Raw genomic sequence first — 26105 nt, 5'->3', positions numbered from 1 at the left:
TTAAAGAAGCCCATTAAGATATTTATTAATTCATGAAGGTAGCGTACAAAGATCTCAGAGAGCTTATAAGTCAAGTTAAGACAGGATAAATTTAGGGGGCAGAGGAGAAAGAGGGGTTTGGTAAAAGGCCAAATAGGGATGGACTGAAAGATAACTGGTTGTAAAAGATAAAGCTATGCCACTCATGGTAGTTTCCTCATGCACTGCGAGAAGCACGGAAACATATCTTCGTGAACATGACTGGAGGAAGCGATGCAACAAGTCCCAGGTTCAACCCTCAGCATCTTTAAAGGATCAGGTAGGAAGTGATGGGAAAGAGCTCTGCCCAAAACTCTGGAGAGCCACTGGTTGTCAGAGTAGGTGATACTGGGCCAGACAGACCAAAGTTCTTAGTATAACTTAGCTTAGTAGTAAGGACGCCATTAGCTTAGTAGTAAGATGCTATTTCAATTATCTGTCTCCATTGCACAAACTATTTCCAGCAGGGCCTCCGATGCCACAAAAAGTTGCCTAACCACCCATAAAAAAATATAAACTGATATCCCAATTACATCCAAACACAATGTAAATAATGGGGTGCAATATAATTTTCACTACTTTTATTGCCCTCACCACCACCCCACCCCAGTCAGACAAGAGTCCAAAGTATTCAGAGCAGATAATTTGGCACTTCATTTAGCGTTTGACCCTCTGTCTCCTTAAAAGTTTACTTATATAGAGGGATACTTAGAAGAGAAATTGAGGAACTGTCCCTTTAAAAGCCAAGCCAAAAGAGAGATACAGCTATTAAACTGCAGCAAAATGTCAAGTTGTATCAGGAAAAAGTTGAGTTTTTCAGACTTCACAAAAGCCTTCCTGGCGACATCACAACAGAACCACATTCAGATCTGGTTGAGCCCATCTTAAGAACCCAGAATAGCCATGCAGTAAGAGGAGGGCTGATGGCAATGTTCACTGGAATTAAGAACGGAGGTCTGATTCAACAGATCACACTAAGATGTGGCAATATACTTTGGGACATGAAGCTTCAGTAAATCTTTATAAAAGCCATTTAGTGACCATTTCCCTAAGTGGACAGCCTCAATAAAGAGTCACATAATCCTGCACATGAGCGGTTGTTTTAAAATAGCTTGCTGCTACTCAATTCAAGTTTGCCACAAGTTAATGAATGCTTATTAATGATGTCAAATCAGCTGAGATAACCCCAGGTTATACTCATCTGTTAACACCACACACCAAACAGTAAGACGGTATCTGTTCCAAGTTCACTCGACCTATTTCCACAGGACCACAACTAATAGCCAAGCTGGCTACCAATGCAGGGAGCTACGGCCAATCTGACTTTCCTGACAAGTAAACCTGTACAATGCACACATTTGTTGCAGCCCGGCTTTAAAACTCTAGACTATGTAGAAAATGTATGTGTGAAGCAAACTGCAAGCAGCCAGTGGCAAAAGCCGCTTAAAGATCCAGCAGCACTGAGGCAGCTATTACTGTTGTGATGGGGAACAGAAGAATTGGCATTGCGAATGGATCTTTATCTCAAAACTGTATAATTAATAAAGGAACCAGGCAAGGATGCCCTCTTTCCCTATTGCTTTTTATTTTGGCTTTAGAACCTCTGGCAGTGAAGATTCAATATGAACAAAGAATTCACGGAATTGCATTGGGAAATCAGGGGGATAAATTAAAACTGTATGCAGATGGTGTGCTTTTTACCATTACTCAAATAAAGGACTCTACATTACTGGAATACATACACTAATATGCCATAATTTCCAGTTACAAGATTAACAGTAATAAAACTCAGATCATTACCTGGAACCTAACAGACACGGAACTAGCTTATCTACAGGACAGCACGGGATTTCAAGTTACTATGAAACCAATTAGATATCTGGGGATCAACCTAACAAAGAATAACAAAGATTTGTTAAAAAATAATTATTTACAGACATGGAAACTTATTTCAGCTGACTTAAATAGATGGAAGAAGCTAAACCTCTCTTGGTTGGGAAGGATATCGTCTATTAAAATGAATATACTACCTAGGATGAACTTTCTTTTTCAAGTGATTCTGTTAAATTCTTTTATTTGGGCTTATAAGAAGCCCAGAATCAAGTTTAAGACTGATCATTTGCTGGGTGCAATATAAAGATGTTACTGAAGTATGACACAGAAACTGAACAGATTATAAAGAGTGCATGATTAAGTGGATGCAGAACATAAACAAGACTATAGATATTAATGATTGGGAATATCAAATGAAGAAGAATATTAAAATTACTGCTAGCAATAAACTGGTATAAAATGTTTTACTGTTGGTATATCACCTCAGTGATTATCAATAAAGTTGACAATAATTATCCAAAGGAATGCTGGAAATGTAATCAACAAGTAGGGACGTTTTACCACATGTGGTGGACTTGTAGCAAGGCCCAATTTTTTTGGAAATAAATTCATTCCAGGATGGAGCAAGTTTTAAACATTACATTTCCTTTCTTGCCAGAACTTTTTCTTTTAAATATGACTAAGCCCAATATTCCCACAAAATGTAATGAGTTAGCTTTATACAAGATTACTGTGGCTAGGATTCTATATGCTGCTAGCTGACGTTCCCCGGTTATTCCAACTATGGAGGACTGGCTATTGAAAGTATGGGATTATGCTTCAATTTCCAAAGTTACAGTTTATATGAATTTCTCCTAAGCAGAGTCATTTGTGTCAGTTTGGGAACCCTTTATAAATTTTAACAATCAGCAAGGTTATCATTTGTTTCTGAGGTCTGTCTTTGATTTGTGAGTGCAATTTATGACTTTGTGTGATTGCAATTATCCTACTATCATGGTCAGCAGTTGAAAGTAAGTTTTTGTTCTACTGTTTTTATTGTTTCTTCTTTGTTAGCCTTGAACTCCGAATGTTTGATTTATACTGTACTGTGTACCGATTTTTTCTCTCTGTTATCCTTATCTTTCATTACATAAATAAATAAATAAGAATTGGCATTGGCAGAGCAGCTAGCCATTACAGAAGGAAAACTAGTAAATTTAGTGATAACTAACTGAAGCTGAATCCAAGCAAGGGAGATGCTCATTGTGGGGGATTAGAATTTGAGGGATGAGTTAGATCTTCCTGTGCTGGATAAGGTTACACTCCCCCATAAGGAACAGGCAAGCAGCCTGGGAGTGCTCTTGGATCCAGGCCTCACCCTGATATCCCAGGTAGAGGCTTTCTATCAACTTTGGCTGACTGGACAGCTACATCCATTCCTTAAAGAGAACAATCTCAAAATAGTGGTGCATCAGCTGGTAACCTCCAGGCTTTACTATTGCAATGCACTCTACATGGGACTACCTTTGTACGTAGTTCAGAAACTTCAGTTAGTTCAAAATGCAGGAGCCAGACTGGTCTCTGGGGTAACCCAGGGAGACCATATTATGCCTGTTCTCAAACAGTTGGATTGGCTGCCAATGTGTTTCTGGGCAAAGTACAAAGAGCTGGTTATCACCTATAAAGCCCTACATGGCTTAGGTCCAGGTTACCATAGAAAGCGCCTTCTTCTGTATGATCTCCATCGCATGTTGAGGGCATCCAGAGAGGTCCGTCTCCAGTTACCACTGGCACGTCTGGTGGCAATTCAGAACCGTGCCTTTTCTGTAGCTGCTCCTGGCCTGTGAAATGTGCTCCCAGCAGATATCCATAGTTTGGGCTCACTGTTGGCCTTCAAGAGAGCCCTAAGGACTTACTTGTTTGGCCTGGCCTTCCAAGGTTTTTTGAATTGTTTTTGAGTATTTTTAATTGGTTTAAAATCCCTCTGAATTTTTTAAAATTTGTTTTTATATTGCTTTAACCTGTTTAAAAGGTTTGTTCTTGTATTTTACTTGTTGTGCACCACCCAGAGCCTTTGGATGGGGCAGTATAGAAATGTAATAAACAATCACTTTGTTTTATTTTGTGAGACTGGCTTCTCATATTCATTCATTCATATTCCAAATCTTGGCTTTTTATCCAGGCTTTTACATGATTGTTTTTATTGCTGCTTCTATGTGTTTTTACCTGTGTATAGTTTTTATGCTTGTATTTTATAGGTTTTTAATTTGGTTTGTTTTTATCTTTTTAGCTTAAATATTTTTATTGTTATTTTATTGTATGTTTTTTTAACTTTTGTAAACCGCCTTGAGATTGTTTTTAAGGAAAGGTGGTATATAAATTCAACAATAAATAAATAAATAAATACAACAACTATACATTCTGAATACAGCACCGCTGAATCAGCATGCAACAATTCCCAGGCACCAGCTTGCCATAGCAACTGTGTGGGGCACTAAGCCAGGTGAAAGAAGCAACCAGGAAGAGGAGCGAGCAACCAAGGCGGGGGCACACCAGGTAGCAAGTCCATACCCCGCCCCCACAAAGCAGAAGGTGTTGCTATGGTCCAGCAGTGAGTCTGCTCCCCATGGAGCAGAGGGAATTCTGGCTACTCAAATCAAAGCAAGTTTTTAATAATGCATCTTTTTCCCCCCATCCCTGTCTAATTCTATTCCAGAATACAATACAAGGATACTTTCCACAAGATATACTAGAATATATTCTAATACATCTTGTAGAAAATAGGCATCTTATATTCTGGACCTGCAGGCTCCTCCCTCAAAGCCTAATGCCACAGAGTATAGGTGAGTTATGACCGAGTTCTTGCCCAAAATTGCTCCCATACATGCCTTCTCCACAGGATTATAAATCCATGCTTTAGAATATATTGTGTCTTCACCTCTGCTCATGATTTCGCCACCCCAACAGCACTCCTAAGGGCAACTCTTGGCAATAGCCAACAGGTTACCCATCTGCTTCCACAAGCAGCAGGGAGTCACAACTACTCAGAGAACCAAACTAAAATCTGAACCCAAAAACTGGCACAGTGAATTTTTTTTTAAAATCAATCTGAACTGAACCCAGCATGTAAAAAGGTCTTGCTTGTCTTCAACCTGAACTGTACATCCCCAAACACAAGAGGTTTGCTTCCATATAAGTGGTTCAATCATTAGGATACCTACAATTGTATGATTGTTTTTCCCTGTTTGTCCTGTTACAGATTTGTAAAGACCTACACACACACTCAGATTAAAGAATAAACATTTCTTCATGTTAAACAGTTATCACTATGCAGTATTCATACCTTGGAGGAAGAGCGTGATATAAATGTAAAAATAAAAATAATGATATACACCACAAGCTGAAGAGGTTGATATTGTTCTGCAAGGAACATATATAAACTGGTTCCAAGTGTCTAAACCATTTACAGAACCACTTTTCAAAGTTAGTGTCTAAACCAGGAAGCTTGAAAAATACTGATGAATGTGAACTGGAACTGAACCCAAATTTATAATGGCTTGACTCCCTGCAACCAAGCTTCTGGCACTTTTATAATATATGCTTCTGTAAACATATGCTTGCCATAGATAGATAGATAGATAGATAGATAGATAGATAGATAGATAGAAGTTTTCCTGCTGCAATGGAACAGAAGATGAAACACTGCAAGAAGGTAAGGCGACTTTCTGAGAAACCAATACCCACTGAAAGAATGTGGAAGCTTTCATTGTTTCACAATTTCTTCAAGCTTTAACCAACTGAACTTGACTCAGTAAATGCATCCTCTCTCCTTTTTCAGATAATTCATTATAAATCACTTTAGGCAGGTGTGCAGGAACCTTCTGTCCATATAGCTGAAGATCTACCTTCAACAAACAGTCTGAATACCTTTCAAGTAATTCCACAGTGTCACCACCAGCTTCCATTAAACATCAGATATTCTGAATTCTTCCACTCTGGATAGAGACCATCCCAGGACTTTTCTAGTTACTCAGACAATGAACCTCTGTCTGGCTAAATATTATGCTTGATTATTTGCAAAGCAGTACAAAGTCTATAGCATGTTTGAGAATTGCCACCCAACACCAAAGCACAGGCAGCTGCATAAACAAAACACGACGACACAAGACAAAAAGCTGCCCACAAAACCTACACATCCAAAGAGCATTCTTTGAGCTGGAGAACGCTATTTTGCTATGGATTTCATAATTCTTTAGTCTTATGAGTAGGAAGACAAGAACAGCAGCAGCATTTCACCACCAAGGCCCTTCATTCCTTCAGTAACTGCAAGCTACCTTGTTTTCACATTCAGATTTCCATTGTGACCAAAAAATACTTTCCTTCTCTGAGCATTAACCTCAAACTGCAACAGAAATCCATCCACAGCTCACCAGTCATTTTCCCCCCAAATAACAAGCGCTTGTTCTCACCTTCCAACTGTCTACACCGTTCTCCCTCACCTCTCTCTCAGCTTTTGTTTTCCAACTACTTCCACCTCTTCTGTTGGTTCTGGCCCCAACTGGTTTTCACGATTCCTCCTCAGCTTCCATTTCCTGTGTGCCAAGAGCCCTCCCTCTCCTTCAAATCCCTCAAAACTCACTTTATGTGGCTCGTTATCCGTCACTAATCTCAGCTCCGACGCTATCTGCTCCCTCTCACGCGCCTAATTGTATCGAAGATAAAACAAACACGGAGACAAAAATACAAGTTATGCAGGTGCCTCTTCACCAGACAACTCCAGTCACACATCTTTTGTCATTTTTTCAATCCCCACGCTCACTCATGATTCTCTCTGAATTCAGCACTTAAAGCTATTTCAAACAGCAGCTTGATCTGCAAAATCTATAATACAGCTTATATAGACTGGTATGAGTTGTTGCTTTCACCCCCTCAGAGGGATCGCTTATGATCAAACAAATTTAGAAAACAGCAAACTAAACAGTATGTTCAGTGCTAAACAAATATTGAGTCGCCTAGAATAAGATTACTATCTCTGGGGAAACCAAGTTAGTGTTGTACAATGAAAACCCAGTTCTAATGCAGTTAAATGAAAAGAGCACATTTAATAAATTATAATTTACTCTTTATGGTGCATTTCATTTGTGTTCATAAGGTCATATCAATATCCTGTTCTCAACCAGTGCTTGAAGAGTTCAGAGATTTACATGAGAAGAAACAAAAGAAATGTGAAGGAATATTGTACTGCACAAACATGCAGACTCAAAAAACCCTTTACGTGTGTACCAAGAACATTTCTGTAGCACTGAACCATGTAGTACTGGATACAAGTATACCCTAGTAGTGGTACAGGTCCATCTGCCATTTTACTTTCACTACACAACTGAATACAATGATGTTGCAAGGACTGTCTGTTTTGAAAAACTGCCATCGCACAAAGTCTCATACGTTTGACATCAATACCAGCTAAATGTTTTCTTAAAGAATAAGGCAGAAAACAGAGTCTTTGTTCTTCTGTATGCAAGTATAACGATTGTACTAGTCTGTGACTGTAATAAAGTATTTTATTAGTCTTCGTTTCAAGCAGAAAATTGAGTTACAAGTAACAGAAAAACCTTTGGCCCCATTTCTATAACACAGAACTGTCAATCATTTGTGTTCTGTCTGCCCTGATTTGGAGGTAGTTTTGTTCTGATGGAGCATGTCTCAATAATTTAGATATCCTACAAGTCAAGATAATCCCAAAAGATTTTTGCTGCACTTTGCCCAGTTTTTCCATAAGATGTGCTTAATCACATTTCCCACATTGAGGCACGTAATATGCATAATCAAATATTTTTACATGCTTAGATGTTTCATCTTTTTGTAGGACTGTGCCACTTCACAAAAACGGGGGGGGGATGTGTTCCAGATCCTTTAAATTAGATAGTCCACATTGCTGTCACTTGAAGCTAGAAAACCTAGGTGAACTGGAGTCCTCCACAGAAACACTGTGGGTGACTATACAACGCCTGAAAGGGAACGTGCTACTGGGGACGTGCTATCGCCCTCTGGATCAAAACGCCGACAGTGACTGGGAGTTGCAGGAGGAAATCAGGGAGGCGTCTAGAAGAGGCAGGGCTGTAAATTATGGGTGACTTCAATTACCCACACATACTGGGTAAATTCACAGTCAGGTCAGGACAAAGAGGTCAAATTTCTAGATACGCTAAATGACTGTGCCCTGGAACAGTTGGTCATGGAACTGACCAGAGAGAAGGCGACCTTGGATCTAATTCTGAGTGACACCCAGGACCTGGTGCGTGACATCAGTGTCATCGACCCTTTAGGGAACAGTGACCACAGTGCCATCAAATTCAGCATACATGCAGGGAGAGAATCACCAAGGATGTCTAACACAGACATTTTGAATTTTAGAAGAGGAAACTTCTCCAAAATGAGGAGTATGGTGAAAAGAAAGCTGAGGGGGAAAATCAGGAAGTCACTTTGCTCCGGAGTGCATAGAGTTTACTCAGAACCACAATACTAGAAGCCCAGTTAGATTGTATACCCAAAAGGAGGAAAGATACCACTAAGTCCAGGATACCACTAAGTCCACTAAGTCCATGCTGGTACCCCAGCATGGCTCACGGCTACTGTCAAGGAAGCCATAAAAGGGAAGACTTCCTTCCAAAATTGGAAGGCCTGTCCAAATAAAGAGAACAGAAAGGAACACAAACTCTGACAAAAGAAATGCAAGGTGACAATAAGGGAGGCAAAAAGAAAGTTTAAGGAACATTTAGCCAAAAGTATCAAGGGGAATAATAAAAACTTCTTTAAGTACATCAGAAGCAGGAAACCTGCCAGGGAGGCAGTTGGGCAATTAGACAATGAGGGAGTGAAAGGGATTATTAAGGAGGATATGGAGGTTGCAGAGAAGCTAAATGAGTTCTTTGCGTCTGTCTTCACTGCAGAGGATACTGAGCATATACCTGTTTCTGAACCAGGCTTTTTAGGGATGGAGGCTAGAGAGCTGAGTCAGATAGAAGTGACAAGAGATGATGTACTAAACTGTCTGGAAAAACTGGAAGCTAACAAATCACCAGGGCCAGATGGCATCCATCCAAGAGTCCTCAAAGAACTCAAACGTGAAATTGCCGACCTCCTTGCTAAAATATTTAACTTATCCCTGAAATCAGGCTCTGTACCAGAGGTCTGGAGAGTAGCAAATGTAACATCGATTTTCAAAAAGGGATCCAGGGGCAATCAGGGAAATTACAGGCCGGTTAGCCTAACGTCCGTTCCAGGCAAACTGATGGAAAGCATCCTCAAGGATAAAATTGTAAAGTACCTAGAAGAACAGGCCCTGCTGGGAGTGAGCCAGCATGGCTTCCGCAAAGGTAAATCTTGCCTCACCAACCTTTTGGACTTCTTGGAGGGTGTCAACGAGTGTGTGGATCAAGATGATCCAGTTACCTGGACTTCCAAAAAGCTTTTGACAAAGTTCCTCATCAAAAACTCCTGAGGAAACTTAGCAGTCATGGAATAAGGGGACAAGTACATGTGTGGATTGCTAACTGGTTGAAGGACAGGAAACAGAGGGTAGGTATAAATGGAGAGTTTTCACAATGGAGGGAAGTAAGAAGTGGGGTCCCCCAGGGATCTGTAGTGGGACCAATGCTTTTTAATTTATTCATCAATGATCTAGAAGCAGGCGTAAGCAGCGATGTGACCAAATTTGCAGTTGATACCAAACTCTTCTGGGTAGTGAAATCCAAAACAGATTGTGAGCAGCTCCAAAAGGATCTCTCCAAACTGGGGGAGTGGGCGACAAAATGGCAAATGCAGTTCAATGTTAGCAAGTGTAAAGTGATGCAGACTGGGGCGAAGAACCCCAACTTCAAGTATATGCTGATGGGATCCGAGCTGTCGGTGACTGACCAGGATAGGGATCTTGGGCTCGTTGAAAGTGTCTATTCAATGTGCGGCAGCTGTGAAAAAGGCAAATTCAATGCTAGGGATCATTAGGAAGGGGATTGAAAATAAAACAGCTAACATTATAATGCCCTTATACAAAACTATGGTGCGACCACACTTGGAGTACTGCGTACAGTTCTGGTCACCACATCTTAAAAAGGACATTGTAGAATGGGAAAAGGTGCAGAAGAGGGCAACCAAGATGATCAGGGGCCTAGAGCACATTTCTTATGAAGCAAGACTAGAACACCTGGGGCTTTTTAGTTTAGAAAAAAGACAACTGCAGGGATACATGATAGAGGTCTATAAAATCATGCATGGTTTGGAGAAAGTGGAGAGAGAGAAATTCTTTTCCCTCTCACACAACACTAGAATCAGGGGTCACTCCATGAAACTGATTGCCAGGAGGTCTAGGACCAACAAACAGAAGTACTTTTTCACACAACGCATGATCCACTTGCGGAACTCTCTGCCACAGGATGTGGTGACAGCCAACAACCTGGATGGCTGTATGGATAACTTCATAGTCCATCAATGGCTACTAGTCAGAGGGCTGTGGGCCACCTCCAGTCTCAACGGCAGGATGGCTCTGAGAACCAGTTGCAGGGGAGTAATGGCAGGAGAGACGGCATGCCCTCAACTCCTGCCTGTGGCTTCCAGGAGCATCTGATGGGCCACTGTGCGAAACAGGATGCTGGACTAGATGGGCCTTGGGCATGATCCAGCAGGGTTGTTCTTATGTTCTAACTAGGAGTAGCCATTTCCCTGCATGACACATCAATCATATTCAGGTATTTATAAACAAATTAGGGACAAAACTCATTTGTATCACCTGTGACAGAAGCCCATCTTTTGCCCTCACCCCAGTCTATGGCTCATAGAACCATGTCATCCTGCTTTATCCTCCAGTTGCCAAATAAATGCTTCACAACGCACAACTAAGGAATCCATTGAGCATTTATTTTAAACTACCTGGGTGTGTTTCAAAGACACATAAAAAGCAACTATACAGACATCAGAGTTTCTCTCCAAGGGAATATGTTCAAGTTTGGGAACCATCTCCTGAATCTTGTGCCAGACAACTTCCAGAGGTACAGATGTGCGATGTAATTTTGCACAATGTTGACATTCTCTTTAAGTGCTCGCTTTTCAGGAGTAGGACAAAGTAGCCCTCATTTGTGCTTCTTCTAGGCATCTAAATAAGTCTTTGGTCAAAAGAGTAATATGAATGGAGCAAGAAGGAACATCCTGAAGAAAAGCATCTCAAATGTTCTGAGCACAAAGAAAAGCTGGTCTTGTGGTTACAAGCATGGATTATCCACTTTGCTAAGTAGGGTCCATCCTTGTTTGTATCTGAATGGGAGATTTCATGTGAGCACTGTAAGATATTCCCCTTAGTGGAGGAAACCACTCTGAGAAGAGGACCTGCATGGTGACTTGAATCACATGATGGTTTCTTTCAGACAAATGAACCATTTCCAAGAGATGCCAGGGAGGGAAACTGGAACCCAGATGCTCTTCCCAGAGCGGCTCCATCCCCAAGGGGAATATCTTACAGTGCTCACACATGTAGCCTGCAAAACACTCAGAAAACATGCTCAGGTATACTGCAACATTTTATTGCGAGTCCAATCTTGCTCTTGCTAAAACAAGACTCCCCAGATCTCAAGCCTGGCAGCTGCCTGACAATGCTGAATTGTAACGCTTACAAATGATTTGAATACAATCCTACAAAGGAGGATGAGAAGTACAAAGTAAAAAGAAGAATATGCTAAACAGTATAGGGTTGGATCCCAGCTAACCACTTCATTTGTGGAGGCTCCTTCTGTCAATTGAAAGAGCGCTGTACTCACGCAAAGGCCGTTCTGCTCACAGGAGGACCCCTTACCTTAGCACAATTCTCCTTCTATTCATGAATAGAGTGGCTTGAGATCCAAGCCATTCTATCTGGAAGAGCCCTCAAAATTCCTTCATGATCCACTTGGAATTTGCAATATGCAATGTGAACTCTTCGTGGTGATGTAGTCATAGTTCACAATCACATGATGATTTCTTTCAGGCAAATGCACCATTTCCAAGATGATGTACTTTACAGAACCGCAACAATGCTTAGTTATTTTCACCTTTAAAATGTCTCCCCTCAGCTCCCAAAATAAGAGTACCACTTTTAATATTGCCCATTTCTGTGTTGAAATGCAAAAATCGCAATGTTCTTTACTCCCACTAACAAGAAAGAATACTTGGAACATAAGCAACTGCTATTAAGGTTTACACATGTAATGTGGCCTCTTTAAAAATTATCAAACATGATTTCCTGTGCAAAGATTCTACTTCAAAATGAATATTCCAGATCCCTGAGTGCATAGGTATAATCAAAATCTAGATCAGGATTTCTTAACCTCGGGCCCCCAGATGTTGTTGGACTACAACTCCCATCATCCCCAGACATGGCTTTTGTGGCTGAGGATGATGGGAGTTGTAGTCCAGCAATATCTGGGGGCCCAAGGTTAAGAAACTCTGATCTAGATAACGATGAGAGGAATCTGCCTATCTATATTGCTCTATTGCTTCACTATGGCTAACCTAGATTTCGCTTCGGTTTTGCACACTTGCTTCCATCTTCTGGCAAGTGTTTGGCAAAGTATGGTTCTATATAAGCAGGCAGCATTTCAGCCACCACAGACAACACTCTTTCAGCTTAGATCTGTAATGGAGGCAAAGGCAATCCCAAGGAGAGCAGAGAAGCACAAGGAACCTGTTACACCACCTGCACTCCACTAACCATCTGAGGCAAAGGCTCTCAAGACACTTGCTAAGTTCTTCCCTACACCAGGCAGCAAAATGTGGTTGTCTCCATGGTTAGTTTTCCTTACTAGTGACTGGAGCAATCAGTGAGTTGCCAGGCTGAAAGGTTGCTGCTTCCTTCTCTGTCCGAGTCAAGGAGCTCTAGGCAGAGCCAGGGCAGAAGACTAGGGGTGAGTCCGAAACGGTCCGGCGGCCATTCTAAGGAATGGCCGAACTGCCGGACCGGTTCGGCCCTTGCTGGTTCGGGTCCGGGTGGGGGGGGTATAACTTTAAGGGCGGGAGGGCTTTCTTACCCCTCCCGCCTCTTCGCCCCCTCCAGTGCCCGTATTTAACTGAATAACGGGGCGCTGGAAACCAGCCGCCCCCGCCGCCCCCCCCCAGCAGATTTACATTCAAAGGTACCCATACCCCTGCCACCGCCGTCGCCCGCCCGCCCGCCCACCAGCCAGCCAGCCCTCCCTCCCAGCTGCCCACCCGACCGAGTCCTTACCCAATGGTTTAGGAGAAAACGAGAGGAGCTACCGAACAGAGCTCCTCTCGTTAGGAAGGCCTCCAGCAGACTGAAGGCGCTTTGTGCGCGCGCGTGCCGCAAAGGATGCCGATCGCCGGAGGCCCGGTCTACCCGCCGTGAAAAGGCCGGGTAGACCGGGCCGCCGATCGCCGGAGGCCCAGTCTACCCGGCCTTTTCCCGGCAGGTAGACCGGGCCTCTGGCGATCGGCGTCCTTTGTGGCGCGCGCATGTGCGCACGCGCAAAGCGCCTTCAGTCTGCTGGAGGCCTTCCTAACGAGAGGAGCTCTGTTCGGTAGCTCCTCTCGTTTTCTCCTAAACCATTGGGTAAGGACTCGGTCGGGTGGGCAGCTGGGAGGGAGGGAGGGAGGGCTGGCGGGCGGGCGACAGCAGGGGTATGGGTACCTTTGAATGTAAATCTGCTGGGGGGGCGGCGGGGGCGGCTGGTTTCCAGCGCCCCGTTATTCAGTTAAATACGGGCGCTGGAGGGGGTGAAGAGGCGGGAGGGGTAAGAAAGCCCTCCCGCCCTAAAAGAAAGGGCCCCCCTTCGGTGCCGGTCCGGACTGGTCCGGACCGTGCACATCTCTACAGAAGACTCCCCACCCAATGGATAAATGTAGGTGAGAAGCGAGTCTATTTGCTGCCAGGTGAAAATGATGCATCTAAGCAAGGAGAAATATATGCCAGGAATTGCCTGGTGGGAAACACCTGCCCCTCATGTCAAAGAGAGGGAACCATTTTTTCAAGGCAGACATAACGAACAAGCAAAACTTTTTTCACCAAGGACTGAATTCGATAATCCACTTTATGCTGACTACATTATGTACTTGCCCACGCAGTGAAAGGTTAGGGAAGGTTAAAAGGGGTGACCTTCCTATTCTTTCAGTGCAGTCTATAAGTGGAAAGGATAAATAATAATTGCAAGTGCGGAACTTCAAGGCTATAATTATGCTAGACAGATTAATCAGGAGCTCAGAGGTGCAATCTAACATGGTGATTAGTTGGAACTTCACTTACCTGCCCTTTGGCATCTTCAGGCATAGATTTGACATGCATCCTTTTGAGACACCGAATCACTCCATCGTAAAACTGTACAGTGAAGGTGCCTAAACAAGAATGATACAATTGTTAAAGAACTAAGCGCAGACACGTATACTTGCTCCTCTTCACTCTGAACAGGTCATGCAATTATTTACATGTCTGAATTCCTGTAACTCAGGGATTTTCAACCTTAGGTCCCAGATGTTGCAGATGGGGATGATGGGACTACAGCTCCTTTGGCCACTGTGGCAGGGGATGATGGGAATTTTAGTCCAATGACCTCTTGGGATCCAAGTTTAGGAACACCTTCTTTAACTATATTTAACATGTTTGGAAGGCACAAAAAGGAGAGCTGGTCTTGCAGTAGCAAACATGGATTGTCCCCTTTGTTAAGCAAGGTGCGCCCTGACTGCATTTGAATAGGAGACTACATGGGTGAGCACTGTTAGGGGATGGGGCCGCTTTGGGAAGAGCACCTGCATGCCTGCATGCAGAAGGTTCCAAGTTTCCTCCCTGGCAGCATCTCCAAGATAGGGCTGGGAGAGATTCCTGCTTGCAACCTTGGAGAAGCTGCTGCCAGTCAGTGTAGACAATGCTGAGCTAGATGGACCAATGGTCTGACTTGGTATAAGGAAGCTTCCTGTGTTCCTATGAGAAATACACAACTGAATCAGTCATGAAACAAAAACAAACCCTCCCTTCTTGCCTATTCACATACCCTGCCTGAAATTACATCAACTTTAAAAATAGGAGTTAAGATACACTTTTGTAAAGATCAACAATGAAGAACTCACAAAACTGACCATGCTTTTAACTAAATATTGTTTTAATAGTTTTAACATTGTTTAAAATGTTTTAAGGTTTGAATTGTTGTAGTGTTTTAACTTTTGCTGTATCATTTACTTTGTTTTAACTGGTGTTTTAATTTTTGTTGTCATTTATTTTAACTAATGTTTTAACTTTTTCTGTTTGCTTGCTTTGTTGTAAACCGCCCAGAGACATGAGTTTTTGGGTGGTATAACAATATGTTTGTTAAATAAAATAAATAAAATAAAATAATCCTCAAGCAAAAGCCATTGAAGCTAGGGTTTCTGGGAGTTGTAGTCAACAACATCTGGGAATCCCTGTCAGAGGGAACACTGCCTCAGATTTATGGATAGTGGAGTCTGTAAACCTGAAGTAATAAGACAAGACCTCCCACTGTATGTTGAAACCAGTGGCTGATGTACCTCGCAAGGGTACATTAGCCCAGTAATGTACCCTTGCGAGGTGTGCATTAGTTTTTGTGAGGTTCACACACACTCCATTAACAGCGTATAGGGTACTGTCAGCACAGCCAAACAACTCCTTTGGGTCTTAGTGTGCGTACAAATTACGCTAATTAAGATACACAAGAGTAAGTCCACTTGATATAATGTCTTACTCTTGAGTGCCGTCAGTGGCACAACTTGCTTGAATTCAACATTACAAGGCTGACATACTTTTGCATGGTATGTCAGCCAGTGATCCCGATTCCAAAGATAAATGGAAGTGTTTTTATTTGAAAAGTTACAGATACGCTGCTTGTGTGACTAAATTGTGCGGAACCATATGCATGCAAGTTGCATAACTTGGATTATCGCCACTCAAGCTAACCTTAAAAAAGGATTTAGAAATTCATCAGCAAAGTCATTAGCTAAATAGAAACTCCATGTTTATACATACCTTCTTTGTTAATTGCTTCGATCTTTGCAGGATAGTATCGACAGTCTGTCCAACGAGCTAGAACCTCCTCTCCAGGTTTAAAATCCTGTTTTATAAAGATGTTGAAGAATATACCAAGTTAACATAACTGAAAAGTTATTCAGTATCAGAATAGTAGGCATTAGACTTCAATACACTAACTTCGGACATACTCTGGACGCAAGATTTACTTATTTCTACTGATTTAGCTTCCAAAGAAGTATGTTTGTAATTATGGGCCAAGACATTCATATTGTGAATTCATAGCATTTTATTGTGCAAGTGGGGAAGTAGAAAAAATACTTACAATAAATTCATCATCATCTTTTAGACCTTCTTTCCTCAGCGATGGCCGTTCAAGGGGCCGCAACCGATTGCTGTCCCAATAAATCCATTCGTCATAACGATGACTCCAGCGTTCAAAGTGGACAAGCATCTTCCCCTCTTCATAATCTATCTTCTCAATGCGTGAAGGATACCTTCAGAAAGCAAATGGAAAAGAAATTGTTTTGGCAGCTTGTTCTCTGCATTTCAGTATACAAGAGACCCAAAGGAATTGTTTGGCTGCGCTCACAGTACCCTATACGCTGTTAATGGAGTGTGTGTGAACCTCACAAACTCTAGACAACTTGAGGTTTAATTCAAATGGCAAACGGGAAGTTCACACGGTCACGGACGGGCTTCATCACTCAAGCAGGACAGTGAAGCTCTGAGAGCGTGCCCATTCCAATGACATCCCTGGACATCCCAGATGCTGTCAGGGAATCCTTTACTTGTGTGAGAGGGGTATTCATCTGAATCACCCCTCTACACACATTCCAAAGCCCTGTTTAATCAGGGAGTGTGAGAGAGGGGTTTCAGATGAACACCCCCAGGGCTTCGGGATGTCCTGCAGTGACATCAGGAGGCACATGCTCTGAGCACATCCCCATCTGCTTGTGTCTTTATCCTGCAAAGACACTGCAAAGTGTCTTTATACATTCCAGATGTACACACAACATTTCAGATGTTTTTCCTCTCCTCTGCGGGCGATGTAAACAGTGAATCTTTTTCTGCTTCTGGAACCAGTGCCCAGGGCTCTGGAGTTACAAGAGAGGCCTATGCTTCAGCCACTCAATGTGTCCCCAGCAGCAGCAACTGGGATGATGTGTGGAGAGTGATGGGAGGGTTATCCCTTTGAGCACTTTCCCAAAAACTCTATGAGGAAAGGGCTTGGAGGGACCACCCTCCCATTGCTCCCTGCACACACCTCCCACCACGCTGCACGCACCATCCCAGCTGCCGCCAGGGCAGTACAGGGCTTAGCTTCCCCTAAAGAAGCCCACCCCCCACACGAAGCACTCAGTAGTGTGCAGAGACAGCTGCACTGCAAGAGGATGCCTCGATGTGGCTCAACACAATGGTGCACTTTATTCAGAGAGGCTGAAGCACAGCCCTGTTAAAGAGCCTATGCCACTTGCAGGTCACAAGTTAAGATCTTTTAGTTCTATCAAAGCTTATGTCAGAGAGCCTATTACCTCCTTTTGGTAACCACCACAGAGGAGTTCAACTAAATCAGTTTGAACTCATACAAGTTTCAACTAAATTAACTGCAAGCACAGCCACAGCAGTTGCTAAGGACAGTGAGCTAAATGCAGCTCAATCCCAAATAGGTACGATTGCAGCCATGGTCACATAAGTAGTCATGACAAACAAAGCCGACAGTGACATCGCTACACTAGGAAAAAAGTCATACAATGTAAGCTCTGCCCCATACAATAAGAGCATATATTTTATGATTTTTTTCAACATCATTCTTGTTTCAGTTACTGTGGAAGATACATACTGACTAGCAGGCAATAATGTTTGGAGCAAAGAGGTGTGGCTCAATGAATTAATGACAGAATTAGCCATATGCATTTGGTTATAAGATTCAGTACTTAAGATCATAACTGAAACAATGCCCGTTCACCATTTGAGGACTGCCATACTGATGACAGACAGAGACAGAAGTTTCATACCACTTCACACACTGCTTTTCAATACAGTTCACACTTCCAGTTTCTGCTCAAGTTATCAAGTAAAGAAATCCATAAATGTACAGGCATATGGGAACCAGCCAGTGTTCTCTCTAACAGTAAATCCCAGACGTTGCTGACTACAACTCTCATAATCCCCAGTCAAAAGCCATTGCAGCTGGGAATGCTGGGAGTTGTAGTCAACAACATCTGGGAAACCAGCCCTCCTCCATCTTACAGAATAATGCAGAGCTTGTCTATACAAACATGTAGAAGTACATAAAGGTACACTAATATTTTTTAAAGACTGTTCAACAGCATGGTTTGACAGTCATTATCTAAATCCTGTTCTTGTCATTGAACTGCAATTTGTTCTTGCATTTAACATTTAAGGAGAGGACATTGCTGGCCCATAACAACAAAAACATGTTCTCAATAATGTTTTGATACAAACATGCATTTGAGCAGCTTCCTCCATTCTTTCTCATATTTGCAAAACTAACATTTTCTATCACTCACTTAAGAAAAGTTCTTTTCAGGTGCAGTTAACCTCCGACTCAGAACAGTGAGTCAGATGCTGGCTCATATTATCATATTTATATTGTTCACTATATCAGTAGGAACATCTGTTGCTACAGTAGTATTTAAGCAAAATGCCCATTGTTGATAGTACATAGGCCATTACAAAGTTATATACTTCACTATATAATTATATAATCCTGTGAATACACAGATTTATGCTCCCAACATTCCATATATATATAAAATAAATAAATGATTCCCCCTGCAGTCAACTGCTTTCTTGGGCAAGTATTTCTGACAAAGCTTCCTTGCAGCCATAGCTAATAATGTCTCCTTATATGTGATGAATTTATCAGCAGCAGGCTACAAATTATTTCTTCTACTGAGCAGCCATCTTTTGAACAGAAAGAACACCCCTAGAATCTCAGCCTAGGGTTCTTGTACAAAGGACACAACACAACTCTACCTTGTCTGTAACATAGTAATATTTATATTGCACCTAAGATGGATGCAAACATGCTGTCATGGTTTTCCTGCACTCACAAATGTTAACAGATGAATGGAAGAACAGCAACATGCCTTTTTTTAAAAAAGTGTTGGGATTTGTCCAAAATGTTTTACTAGTCATGTACTGATCAACCTGCCCATGCACTTTTATTTAAGTAATGCATGGTGTGAAATGAGGAGAAGAACTATTTTCAAATGTTTCTTTGCCTGGACACCCTGTGGTTTTTTTCCTACTACCATAAGCAACCAAGTAAGTAGTTATGTACAAACCTAACCAACTACAAGATTGTGCACAAGGCAGATGTTACGCAAGGCAGCTATTTTACATTTTAGAGGTAACTTTTAGCTCTACAAACAATGAGTCAATCATTCATTGATAGCCCTTGAAGCATGAAGAAGTATCCATTTCCTTTCATTCTCACAACCACCCAGTGACATGGGTAGCTTTGCCTGTTTTACAGATGGGCACAAAAAGCTGAAGAATCTTATCCAAATGAGATGATGGCTGAGCTTAACTGAAACCAGATTTTGTCCAAATTTAACATACATTTTAGTGAGCCAGTAAAAATCAAATATTTTAACTCAATTATGCATGCACAAACACTCCACCACCCCTAAATCCAGCTCTGTCTCAGTTCTGATAGCATGGCAGAGGTTTCCATCCTACCCTGCTCAGGGCGTAAACCTCATCCAGATTTACCAGACTTCTCCCATCCACACTGAAAAATCTCTTAGTTGAATCAGCTGCTGGAGTGTTTGGGGATATCCACTCTTCGCTTCTGACCCTTTCCCCTCAAAATAATCAGACAAATTCAGCTAGCTGACATGCACACTTTTCAGCAGAAATACAACACCCTAAGCATCAGGAGTTCCCCAGAAATAAGTCAGTCAGCAAAAAAGGCAGAGCAGTAGCCTATTTTTTCCATCACTTTTATTAATAATCACTATATGAGTGAACAGATATCAGAAATCTTAGGTCCAATAGTGCTTCTTCACTGAAACTATGCAGGTTGTAACGGCTTTGAGAGCCCAGGAGTACACCAACTTTCCTTTGTCCTTCACTTATTTCCACAGATGTCAAGGCATAGACAGAAGGAACTCAATCATCACTGTTTCATCAGCAACATTTCTTTATATATGCATAAGCCTTGCTATAATGTCCCTAGTCATTAGTATAATCCAATGACTGGAATTTTGGATTCTAATGAGGGAGTTTTATTTATATAACAATTTATACACTACTTTTCCATTTAAGCATTCAAGGCTTAATCAATTACAACTACAGAAACTAGGTTCAAGTGAGTTAGTCAAACACTAAGCAATTGCTTCCCATGGCTTTTGCTCACAGGAATGTCTCTGCAAATTATTATGGGGGGGAAAGTGGGGGGACTGATATAAATCCTTCCTACATTAAGTTTATGGAAGTGAACTGCCAGAGCACTCCATAAATAAATAAAATTATCCAATGCAAAGTGTGGCTGATCTTGAGTAAATAACTCTTTCAAGTTTTTGGGCCTCCTCATAAAATATGAATGGAACCATGGAAGCATTACACACCAATGGCTTCCTGGAACAACTTCCAAGAAACAACTCCAGATATGTATTGTGACCTACAAAGCTCTAAGTAGTTGGGTCCTGCATATGTTAATTGCTGCTTCAGCCTAAAACTCAACCTGTGCAGTCCTTTTAAGCCTAGAAATCTATGCACTCATTTTCAGAAGAGCATGTTAAGAGGCTTCCTTGGTGCTGTTCCCCTAGTGAGGATCTTCATTCCATTTGAGATTTGACAAAGCCAGATATGTTTCTAGAAGCAGCATACACTTTTTTAAAAAATGAGTATTTTATAGAAAACCTCTTGCTTAGTTTAATGTAATCATTTCAGTTATAGTTTTGTTCTATAAACGTGTGTTTATACATCTCTCAAACAGGCTGACACCAAGAACTGTGTCCTGTTTCTAAGAACTACAAGACCAATGTTAGGAATAACAGCTGATTTTATTTTGTTATGGAATAAAAATCTATCCCAAAGGATTTTTTGCTAGAACTTTCACATATAAAAGCTTTAGCTGGCCAAACCAGCAAACGTTTCTCCTGATTAAACAGAGCGCAGACCCCATTTCAGCCCAATTTCATTATACTGTATTTTATGGACTATAAGACTCACTTTTTTCCTCGAAAAATATCCACCAAAATTCAGGAGCGTCTTATATGTTTTAACAATTTAATATGTTAAAACTCTGAAAAACTGGATTAAAATTAAGGTGCGTCTTATAGTCCGTAGCGTCTTATAGTCTGTAAAATACGGTAAATATCATAAAGCTATAGCATAATATAGGGAAAAGACTGTAGGGCTCAAGTTACTCATTCCTGACTAGCTAAGCTTATTTTTAAAAATTAAACACCAAAAAAACTGACCATGCTCTCATTTCTTTTTAAAAGCCCAATACAGAAGTTTGGAAAAACGAAACAGTTATTGGACGGAGTTAGTTGGTGGGAAAAGGTTTATCTGTGAAGTCTCAGATGGAAATACTTCACATTCTCAATGGCAGAATCACCAAAACTCCAACCTGGTGTCCTGGGCTGGCACCTATCCCATGCATTGCCTGTCCCTGATTACTGCCAATACACCAATTCTAGATGACATATTTATGATACCAAATGCATGTCCATATCTGCAGAAGAAGTTATGGCATCCAGACCTCAGGTGTCAGCAAACAACCTGGAGAAGGGCAGCAAGGTGCAGTCCAATGGGAGAGGAAGAAGCAGGGGCTTAACAGGCCTCTCAGAGAAATCTGGTGGGCCTACTTCAACCAACTCATTACTTGGGCTTCATGCAAACCATGAACCATGTGTTAATTTATCCAGGCTTAAAATGCATACAAATCTTCACAGTACTAGTAATCTATGGGCAGAACAAAAAGGATGAAGCTACTTTGCCAAAAATCAGCAACCACATAGGTAGTGAGTTTGCACTTCAAATGCAACAGTGGGATTTATGAGACGTAAGTAAAACACAACTCAGGAAGTAACAGCATTAACACATTAGATCCTGCTCAGGTTGAATCAGGAAGGCCCCATTCTGAACGCATGTGTGCACACCCTGCCTTGATACTGCTGCCCAGAACAAAATTCATTCCGTACACAGATGAAAAAAAATGAGAGAACCCTGCACACATCTTGGCCAACGTCAGAGTGCCCACATATCAGAGTCACAAGGTGGGAGCAGTTTTCAGTGATTCCCCTTTCCCTCTACAACCACTTGTGCCTCCTGAAACTACATGGCTGATGTTGGGGGAACCTTATTCCATTGGTTTCTATGGATTTTATCATGGCTAACTTTAGCTGGGGTGGAGTTTGATAGTTCAAACATAACCTTGCTTATTTTCAGTCAGATGGAGACCCAGGAAGTTTTCTTATGGCACTAGTACTATGAATATTTAGAACAAATCGTCTAAAAGTGGTTTACATAGAAAATAGTAAATAAATAAAAGGGATCCCTGTCCCCAAAGAGCTCATAATCTAAAAAGATACATAACGAAGACACCCAGCCACAGCTACTAGTGGGATGCTGTACTGGGCTGGACAGGTACAGTTGCTCTCCCTCTGCCTAATATACCGTGTGTACCTGAATCCAAGACTACGTTATTTTTCCTGGTTCTCCTATGTTAGGAATTGGGGGTGGGTGGGTTTAATCTTAAGGGATTCCCAAATGTTGTTGACTACAACTCCCATAATCCCCAAGCAAAGGCTACTGCAGCTGGGGATGCTGGGAGTTGTAGTCAACAGCATCTGGGAATCCCTGTCAGAGGGAACACTGGTAGGGGTGCACACAAAACCTTTTGGGCAGGGGCAGGGCATAGAGAGCAGTAGCTTTAAGGAGCAAGCATGCAGGTCTTTACCTGCTCCATTGCCACCCCACCACTGTTCCGGTCATGGCGCTGTGCTGCTCAAAAGACCATGTGCAGTGGCTTCCCTGATCGCAGCAGCCTGCGTATGGCATTGGCACTCACATGGCTCCCATGCGCAGGCTGCTGAGAACAGGGAAGCAGCCACACACGGTCTTGAGCAGCACAGCACCACGACCAGAAGGGCAGTGGGGCGGTGGAGGAGCAGTTAAGGACCTGCGACTTTAAGCTACCGCTCGCCTCCTGCCGAAACATTCTGGCTGTGGCAAGCCAAATTTTGACGCAGAAACGTTTCATGCACTTCCCTAAAATACAGGTATAATCTGTATCTGCCCTCTATTGCTTAAAGGGGGTCATCTTAAATTATCAGTCCTCTTCTATTTGGGTAAATACGGTAAAAGAATCACCACTTTTAAAATGTGCCTCTTTCCTCAGTCAGCAGGCTATACAGAGTCAGACCACTGGTCCATCTTACTCAGTAGTGCCGACACTACACTTGTGGTCTAACAAGAACTGGAGGGTTGTGCAGCCCTGGTCTACACTAGGGATGTGTACGGAACCGGCAACTGTCAGTTCTAAGGTGGGGGGGGGCGGTGCAGTAACTTTAAGGACTGGGTAGGGTGCTCTTACACAAACACATGTCACGTTCCCCCGCTGGCACTGTTCTCAAAAACGATCATGACATGAGCACGTGCAGCGGCCACTTCCAGTCCGCAGCGTACCAGGGCAGCAAGGAGGTACGCTGTTGCCCTGGCGGGACCATTTTTGCCCCTTCCTCAGATTCGGGGCAAGACCAAGCACTACTGCCACATCTTGGATGGACTGCCATCCTATTCTCAGCATATGATTTTGGCCAAATCATGATAAACATCACAGTCCAGTAGTGACTGGTGCTTTGCCAGCAGGGGGTGGGAGAGCCAGAAGCACCTTTAAGAGTAAATCAGTCGGTGCTTACCTCCACTCTCACTGCACTGAATGCTGCTCAGAGAAGCAGTGTGCCGCCCAGCATCCTCTGTGGTGGGTGATCGCCTCCGCCACTCAGCTGGCTGCCAGCGAGGGAATTGGCTCCACAGAGGCCAGGCGAGTAGCGGACATCATCCCCCGCCACAGCGGGTGCTGGGCTGCGCGCGGCTGCTCCAAGCAGCATTCAGGTGCGGTGAGTGCAGAGGTAAGCAGTGACTGATTTACTCTTAAAGGTGCCTCTCGCTGCCACCCCGGCAGTTCCCGCACTGGCCACTACTGTCACAGTCACCGTTTTAGAAGGATACCACCATCTCTGACTGCTTCAGAGGGCATGAATGAGTGAAAGGGTGAACATGTGCATGAAGTAACTTCACACACTTCTTCCCGTATCAACGCCCCTTCATTCCAGGGATCGGTTATGCTGACACACACATCCAACATACTCAAAGGCCTCAACATACTATCAGCTGCCCAACCAGCTCATGCATCCCCCTAACAATGCAGGGTAGCACACCTGGAGACCTGCACCATTTGCTGCAGAGGCAGGGGAGAAAAAGACTCCAGAGAGGAAATTTGAGGTGCCTCCTAATCCAGCCCCCAGCCAAATCTTTCTTCTAATAAAGGAGCCTTGTGTACAGAGAGTAGAACACATGGTGTCTCAACTACGACAGAAACAAGAAGAGAGATGTCCACTGAGAGCAGGAATCTGTATTTATGTAACACAAGTGGCTTCTCCATACACTCAAAGAGGCTTACAATAACAGTTTACTACAATGTCCAATATGCAATCACAACAAAAGGATACATAAATTAACCAAACTATCAATTTAAAAGAACAAAAAACCCTTCCACTCAACTGTACCAAAATTAATTAACCAGATATGGCAAATACCAACAGAAAAAAGTAGTGTAACCCTTACTAAATGAAGACAAGGAGGAAGAATCTCTCACCTTAGTGAGGGAGAAACATTCCACAGCATCAGAGAAACCACTCTAAAATTCTCATTTCTCATCGCAATTGACCTCCCTTCACACAACAGAGCTCCTGAACTGAAGCAGCTACTACAAGGGCTGATATAAGGAAAGTGCTCTCTAAGGTGTGCAGGTCCCAGGCTGCAAGGGGCTTTAAACTAGGACGTTGACTCTGAAGCAAATAGAGAATCAGTCAACTGGCAGAACATAGGCTGAAAATACCTTCCAGTATTTGTTAGGAGCTACACAGTAGCATTTGGCATTAGCTGGTACACAGAGTACCTTGCCCTCCGACCAACATCATGCAGTGCAACTCAAATATTCCTTCATCTAGATACAACCCTATCAAACATCCTCACCCATAGCAAAGAAAAAAATTGCTTGTTTTCTACAGTATCTTATTTGTTACATTTCTATACTGCCTTTCTGCCTTGACAAAGGCACCCAAAGTGGCTTACAATATTAAAACAAAGAAATTACATAAGATTAATAAAATGTCTCAGGATGTGGGTCTTTTCAGGAGCTGAGGACAAGAGCTCGCCCGCCTGGGCGCCTCCTTTCTTGCCTTCCTCTCAGGGCACACAGGTCTTTCAGCACTCCTGGGAAGGGGGGGGGCGGAAGAGGGATGCCCCAACAGTACACACAGGCCAAAGCTGGCCTCTATGAGAGCCAAGGGTGTTTCCTATATTGCTATTAACGGAATACCCACAGGAAAGATAAATCATTCCTGTGGCACTAGAAATCATTCAATGCACTTAAAAATAATCACCAGCCATGTAAATCTGCATCTTATTTTGGTTGTGTTATTTTCTGCACCAATCATTCCACCCATCTCTCTTCAATACCTTAATGGTTCTTTCAGAAGAAGGAACTTTGTTTCATTCTGGACAGAGTGAAAATACATTTAAACATAAATGTAAGTTTGTATGCAAAATCATCTCTGCCCCAAACCTGCTATAGGCAACAGTTTCCATACCATTTTTGTAGGTAATCCAGTGCTTCCAAACGAGCACCAATCTCAAATGTGATCCCAGGACGATTTGGAGGCTTTCTGCTCATCTTGACAGTTTCTATTCCTCTCTTGTTAGCTCTAGAAGGAAAAAAACAAAAGTGTTATCACCACAGAAGAAACTTTTAATGCAATGTTCCTACATTTTTTTAAACTGTGAAAAAGGGCAGGAGTGCAGGCATACCTTTTCTCCAAAAAGGGGTAAAAAAAGAACACAATCAAATACTAAACCTAGAAACTGAGGCACCAATAAGCTGATGAATGCTGATGATTATCAGCAGGGTAATCATGCCATGATCACTTCACTATATCTTTCCAAAAAGAATTGCCAGATCTAGATTTGACTGCACATACTTCCAGGTTTTCAAGCA

At 42.4% G+C, this 26105-nt stretch overlaps 1 protein-coding gene across 6 annotated transcripts in view; it reads right to left on the bottom strand.

Annotated features, from left to right (window-relative positions):
* PHF20L1 (PHD finger protein 20 like 1) overlaps window positions 1–26105 on the bottom strand; it is a 70528-nt gene that overhangs the window by 39712 nt on the left and 4711 nt on the right. For 4 of the 6 annotated variants that reach the window (XM_053313624.1, XM_053313626.1, XM_053313628.1 and 1 more), the window contains exons 2-6: window positions 25702–25815; window positions 16167–16338; window positions 15842–15926; window positions 14114–14202; window positions 6470–6532 (exon numbers count right to left, since the gene is read on the bottom strand). In XM_053313624.1, coding sequence (XP_053169599.1) covers window positions 6470–6532; window positions 14114–14202; window positions 15842–15926; window positions 16167–16338; window positions 25702–25784 — 492 coding nt within the window. In that variant the 5' untranslated portion in view covers window positions 25785–25815. Of the gene's footprint in view, window positions 1–6469; window positions 6533–14113; window positions 14203–15841; window positions 15927–16166; window positions 16339–25701; window positions 25818–26105 lie in introns of all 6 variants that reach the window. The other 2 variants (XM_053313625.1, XM_053313627.1) reach the window with 2 other exon arrangements.

Source organism: Hemicordylus capensis, chromosome 4 (assembly GCF_027244095.1).
Source record: "Hemicordylus capensis ecotype Gifberg chromosome 4, rHemCap1.1.pri, whole genome shotgun sequence".
Classification (NCBI taxonomy): Eukaryota; Metazoa; Chordata; class Lepidosauria; order Squamata; family Cordylidae; genus Hemicordylus; species Hemicordylus capensis.
This window is presented reverse-complemented; position numbering and strand designations above follow the sequence as displayed.